Genomic DNA, 5,801 nt, shown 5'->3' with positions numbered 1-5,801 from the left:
TCGTAACGCGTGAAGGACAACGCAGCATCATTTCGTGTGATTTTTCCTCACGGCTTTCTACATTAATCCAACGTTAACTCGATTCCGCGAAGAATGCAGGAACTAATCGCCGCACGCCTGGCCTGTGTACGTCATGTGGTTATCAGTAGATGTTAGGAACAGACAATGTTAATGAAGTAAAGCACACATGGTGCCAGTGGGGCGCCACCGGAGGCCATCTGTCATGTCAGCCTTTGGGATATTTTTAATGTGCACCAGTCACTGTCATCTACACTGGGGAAGTTATGTATAGTTGGGCGACACACCTGTATGGGTATTGAGGACTACATGGTAGTATGGAAACACTTGATATTGAAGATCGCTACCTAGAATTTAATATGGAGCAGTACATTTAAATGACTGTATAGACGAAATATGCTATATTTTCTCCCGAGCGAATATCTGCCTTTCAAGTTATTGTCGTTTCCTTAATTAAGGGATGCAAAAGCTGCTTTCGTTCCGCCCGACTTTTTCCGTCTAGGCTCCCCGGTAGGTTTTGCACGACGACAGTTCAGCTAACCCCATACTCCCGTCGTGCAAAAACCCCTACAGGTGCTATACTAGTACTCTCCAAGCAGAGGTTTGGGTTGGGGTTACTTTGGGCGTTTTTTAAGACTTTTTTTATCGGGGTTTCTTTTTTGCACTGGAAATATTTTCAGCCAACCCAACCGGATGGGTAAAAAAAATCCAGTGCAAAAAAAGAAACCCCGATAAAAAGCCCCTAAAACACGACAAAAATAACCCTAAACCCAAACCTCTACTTGGAGAGTAGTGAAACTACCGGGGCGGCTGGGATCGTCTACAGGCCCGAAGATAGTACTCCCAAACCCGGGACACCAGGCAGAACATCTCCCGGTCATCCGCCCGTTTCTCTGCACTCGTAGGTGCACGGTAAATTGGATTTGTGTGTGTGACCGTGTTATCTGAGGCGGGCAGGCAGACAGGTCCAGACGGGGTGTCTCCTGGACGTGGTAACGACTCTCGGTGTACGTAATGTATAAGGCATCCAATGTCATTTCAGGGCGGCAATACAAAATATTCTAGACGAGGGGGAACTAAACTGAACTAAATTATCGAACTAATGGCAGGGAGCAGGAACTCAGTTAGACCATGTTGATTTGATAATATGGATGACATCCTCTGGAAACCCTAAAACTGGTGTGAGCGTGCGAATAAAAAAGTTTGCCTTCATTATGAAATCTACATGGTCACAAAGTGAACAAAAGGACTAAGATTAAAACACAAATATGGCGAATATTAAACTCTTCATTTTCATTTCTTCACATTTTCTTCATTTCCCTTTCCCATCATTTCCCATTGATCGTTTTCAAATATTTTTGTTTTGAAATTTACGGCACATATTTGCTCATTTTGCAGCTGCTTTGTACGATTTACAGTATGGTCTGTGCAGTATGGTCGAAATCTTTTTTTTTATAGGAAACGGTCGAAATTTCATGCGCGCGCGCGGATGACCTCAATATAATCAGATCAACATAACCTGGCCTAAAGACAAAATGTTGAACCTGTGATAAGGTCTTTCAAAAGCTTACGTTCTCGTCGCCTAGAGTCTATGGTAAATATTTCGTGTGACCTAAAATGCACTGAACCTTAAGTCGAAGGCACCAGCACACAATGTGGGTTCCCCCGCTAATCCCTCCTACGCACGCGCGTCAACACGTCATGTGACGTCACAAGATTGTATGTCACCCCCTCCTGTAGCTGTCAATCACTCCGCCAGATGACGTCATGGGTGACCCTAATTGGACATGATTAGGAGTTAATTAAGAGTACCTCACCGGATTAATCCGAAGGCATGATGATGATGAGGAGTTGACAAATAATGCTCGCGACGTCTACATCCCCCATTAATAAAATCCCTGAAGGGAGCAAAAAATACAAAGAAAAAAGCATTTGGAACCTGGTGATGTGCAACACAGATCGTCAATTTGCAGTTCCTATTTCAGACACAACAAAGAGGGCGCTCTTGTAAGGGAGAGTGACCGAGTATGATCTGACGCTTTTTGGTGACGCCTTAGGAGCGGAGCCATTAGTATAGTACTGCGATTGAGTTGATACTATTCTAAAAATCCCATGCACCACGCATCCCCTGGTGACTTTTCTTGTTTTAACACGATAACTCGAGAATGTTTTATACTTTATTTAATTGCATGGTATTGTAGCGGATTCCACGTAGGATAGTGTGAATTTTCAATGAAAAACAACAGAGATCCTAATAGATAAAACCAAACAAACAAAAACTTGGCATCGATTCCTTAGCTCTTTATTTAAAACACTTTCTTGATCAGATAGAGAATCTTGTAGGTTTTTTTTTATTGTCGTCACCGTAGATGCACGAATTTTGACGACGACTCCCGACAGGAATTTATAAACGGCCACACCCGACAAAAGCCGACGGTGATTCCCGAAGCATGCCGACCTAGGCCGGGTAGCGGGTGCACCCGGAGTCCAGGTAGTTCATCATGCGGTTGACGTACAGATGACAGTTGTTGGAGAGCAGGTCGTAACTGCCGTAGCGGGTCTTGTAGCCGCGGCTGAAGTCGATGGCCTGCTGCAGGCTGCAGCCTGACTCCCCGGCGGCGCTGTGGGACCAACTCACCGAGCAGTCAGACGGCACGCGGTAACCCTCCCAGGCAATCTGGCGGAAAGAAAAACCAACCAACGGTAACATAACATTTTCTTTCATGCGGCTTTGTCCGGTATTGCAGAGGTAGACATGGATGCGACATCTCATGTTGTGCAGATGCTATGGTTTTAACATTTGGTAGATACGTTGGGGTTGGGACCACAAAAGTTTTATCTAGCAGCTTTGTACGGTACCGCAAACCAAGAACAATACTAGCTTAACTGGAGGAAACAAAATAATGTCTGTCAAAGATTTTTGCCGACGCCTCAGAAGCTGTTAGTGTTACATAATATGAATGCATCACTGAATGTACACTAAATGTGTTACTCTTCGTTAAATTTGTTCTAAGTATATTTGAAGTTTACCTTGTCTTCAAAGTTGTCGGCGCCGACTCCCCACTCGAAGACCATGTTACGGAAGATGAGGACGCGGTGAAGCGGTACCAGGGTGCCGACCTCGACCACAGCGCGCTTGCGGAGGCTCAACGGGGTGGTGCCGTGGTAGAAGTGCGCGGTGTGGCCTGGAGAGGGCGACACGGAGGGCGTAGGGTTAGCCTGGTGTCCAGTCTACCGCGGTTTGGGCTGACTCTCTTCGGGCCTGCAGTAGTTCCCAGCCGCCCAGCTCAACAAGGATCCCCGGTGGTTGGCGGGAGTTTTGCGGGAGGGGGTATTATTACCCTGATAAAATCCCGTCGTTTAAAACTCCTACCGGGGAGCCTAGTTAAACTGGGCAGCGGAGAAGAACTGCCTGCAGGCCCGAAGACAGACAGCCCAACCGCGAGACTGTGCACTGGGCTAATTATTAGGAGACCGCTGACTCGCAGTGGGCGCTCCTCGACGAAACTCCATCCCAGTCGACGACAACACTGGCGATGTAACTATATAACTATATAATATAGTTAAAATTTGTGTGTGTGTGTGTGTGTGTGCGTGTGTGTGTGTGTGTGTGTGTGTGAGAGAGAGAGAGAGAGAGAGAGAGAGAATCTTTGAGAGAGAGAGAAATAAACTCAGAGAGAGAGAGAGAGAAAAGAAAAGGAGAGAAAAAGAGAGAGAGAGAGACTGGGGTCATTAACAGTACTTCAACCAATAAAATTTGAAATAAAAAAGGAAAGTGATTTTGTCTACCATGCGTGCTGGAATGCGGGTAGTGGTGGCAGCTCGTGTCTTCGTTGACGCCGATCGGGTTGGATCCCGAGGCGCGAACCTGAGCCAGCGGGGCCTGCTCCTCCACCGGGACCGCCTGTGCAGCCGCCAGGAGCGCGAGGGTCAGCAGCGCGTACATACTTCACACAGGAGTCGGGAGGCTGGGTGATCTAGGAACGGTGGCCGTCTGGAAACCGTAACACTACCCACCCGAGAAGGACCTCCTTTTAAACCCAAATGTTATTCTACCAAATTACTTTATTACGGGTAATAAAACGGCATTTAAACATAAAAAACACCCCTCATAAATCTATTCATATCCCTTATGAAGCGAAGTGCAAACAAGGTAAAAAAATTGCAAAGCGTTTATCTGGGAAAATATTGCATTTAGGCAATTTATAAATTAAAACGCCTTCAACTCGAAAAGGTCGAGGTCCTTATAAGATCTGAAGATATTTTCAAAGTGAGATCTAACTCGAAGCATTGCATAATGAGTCTAAAATAATACCACACAGCTAGAAACATCGGTGTTTTTATAAAGGTTTTTGAGTGACGTTGTTTAAGATGAAATTTGTCATCAGAAATTCAGCTAGTAAGTTTCCTTAAAACCAAACTGTTTATTTAAGCGGTTTTAAGGATATTTTATAATCCAAAGGTCTAACAGCGTTTTTCGGTGTCACTCTTTAAAAATGTCCTTTTCAGAAAAATATGAAAGATATCCACTTTCATCATAAGTTACCAAATGTCATTTTCAGAAATACTAATCGTGGGTAACTACATGTATGTGATTTTTTTTGCCTCAGTGCTGTCCTTAGACATTCATTTTGACATTCATTTTGACAGTTTTAGACCAAAAGTTTAAACGTTTGGTGAAACAACAAGTTTATCTTTCCTACGGATATGACCTTTGATAAACCGTATGTTTTTGGACAAAGCGCCATACAACACATGTTCGCTTCCCAATGATAAAAATTCCCCTACCACAGCAGCACTTAAGAGAAAAGTGCAATAATTTTAGACTTGTGTCGGTTATATATCAAAATTGGACTTCCACAATTCATACCTTCACCACTTATAGTCACATTAACTATGGGAAGTATGCCCATATGTTTATACTTAATGTAATAACTATGGTGGTAAAATATGTTACAAGTATGACATTTACCACTATGTATACGGCTATGATGATTTTATGATATATTTGTCTAGTAGATGACATATACGGGGTAGAAGAATTTTTGCCCATTTACAAAAAAAAATTTCGAACATGCTGTAAATCGTACAAAGCAGCTGCGTAATGAGCAAATATATACAAGTTGACTTCATTATGAAATCTACGTGGTCATGAAGGTTGAGCACTGGTATGGGGGATTAATAGACTCTAGATTTTAATTTCTTTGTGTTTTCTTCCTTTCCCATGAATTTAGCATTCTACGACTCGAGTAGCGTTTTCTATAGTCTGTGTAACGCAAACCCTGCCGTCCGCGGCTTTAGTGGCCCCTCCACCATTCGGTGGGTGGCTGGATGTTGGGCGGCCGGCAACCATCAAGCAATTTAATCAGGCTTCGCTTTCTAATTTTTTTTTAAATTTAGGCCACACCGACATAATTCCATAGATGGCATCCTCTGAAGACCCCAAACTAGTGCGCGCGGGCGAATAAAAAAATTCCGGGCAAAAATGAAAATGGTACTTAAATCAAGAGAGTCAGTCGTTTATCAAGTATTTGAAACCACGTTAGAACAGGTAACACTTGGGCCTAGCCTCTCTTCTAGATATACACAATAGATTAACTACTGACCTTTGCTGGAATGTATACCGCAAGCTACAAAACGCCTGTAGGGAAAGGTGACAAGTTGGAGGCAAAAGGCACAAATTTTGTTGACTGTGAAATTCAGATTACAGAAGGGAAGTGGAGGGTGGGGAAGATTCAAGGAGGGCTACGAGTGGGGGGTGGGGAAGATTCAAGGAGGGCTAC

General features: G+C 44.0%; 1 protein-coding gene across 1 annotated transcript; it reads right to left on the bottom strand.

The window, feature by feature from the left end:
- Positions 1-2,298: 2,298 nt before the first annotated feature.
- On the bottom strand, positions 2,299-4,035 carry LOC109474615. Its single transcript, XM_019774958.1, has 3 exons — positions 3,808-4,035; positions 3,049-3,203; positions 2,299-2,695 (listed from the first exon to the last, which is right to left on the bottom strand). Exons 1-3 carry the CDS (start codon positions 3,962-3,964, stop codon positions 2,477-2,479), a joined length of 531 nt encoding a protein of 176 aa, XP_019630517.1. The 5' UTR covers positions 3,965-4,035; the 3' UTR covers positions 2,299-2,476.
- Between the last annotated feature and the right edge of the window lie 1,766 nt (positions 4,036-5,801).

The sequence above is a fragment of the Branchiostoma belcheri genome, unplaced genomic scaffold (genome assembly GCF_001625305.1).
Source record: "Branchiostoma belcheri isolate BF01 breed outbred unplaced genomic scaffold, Haploidv18h27 scaffold31, whole genome shotgun sequence".
NCBI classification, from domain to species: domain Eukaryota; kingdom Metazoa; phylum Chordata; class Leptocardii; order Amphioxiformes; family Branchiostomatidae; genus Branchiostoma; species Branchiostoma belcheri.
Note: the sequence above shows the minus strand (reverse complement) of the source record. Positions and strands in the feature narration are given on the sequence as shown.

Coding starts and splice junctions, on each gene's coding strand:
- LOC109474615 (XM_019774958.1), bottom strand. CDS start 3,964: ATGTACGCGCTGCTGACCCTCGCGCTCCTGGCGGCTGCACAGGCGGTC. Junction 3,204..3,807: donor CCCGCATTCCAGCACGCATG/GTAGACAAAATC, acceptor CGCCCTCTCCAG/GCCACACCGCGCACTTCTAC. Junction 2,696..3,048: donor CCGACAACTTTGAAGACAAG/GTAAACTTCAAA, acceptor TCTTTCCGCCAG/ATTGCCTGGGAGGGTTACCG.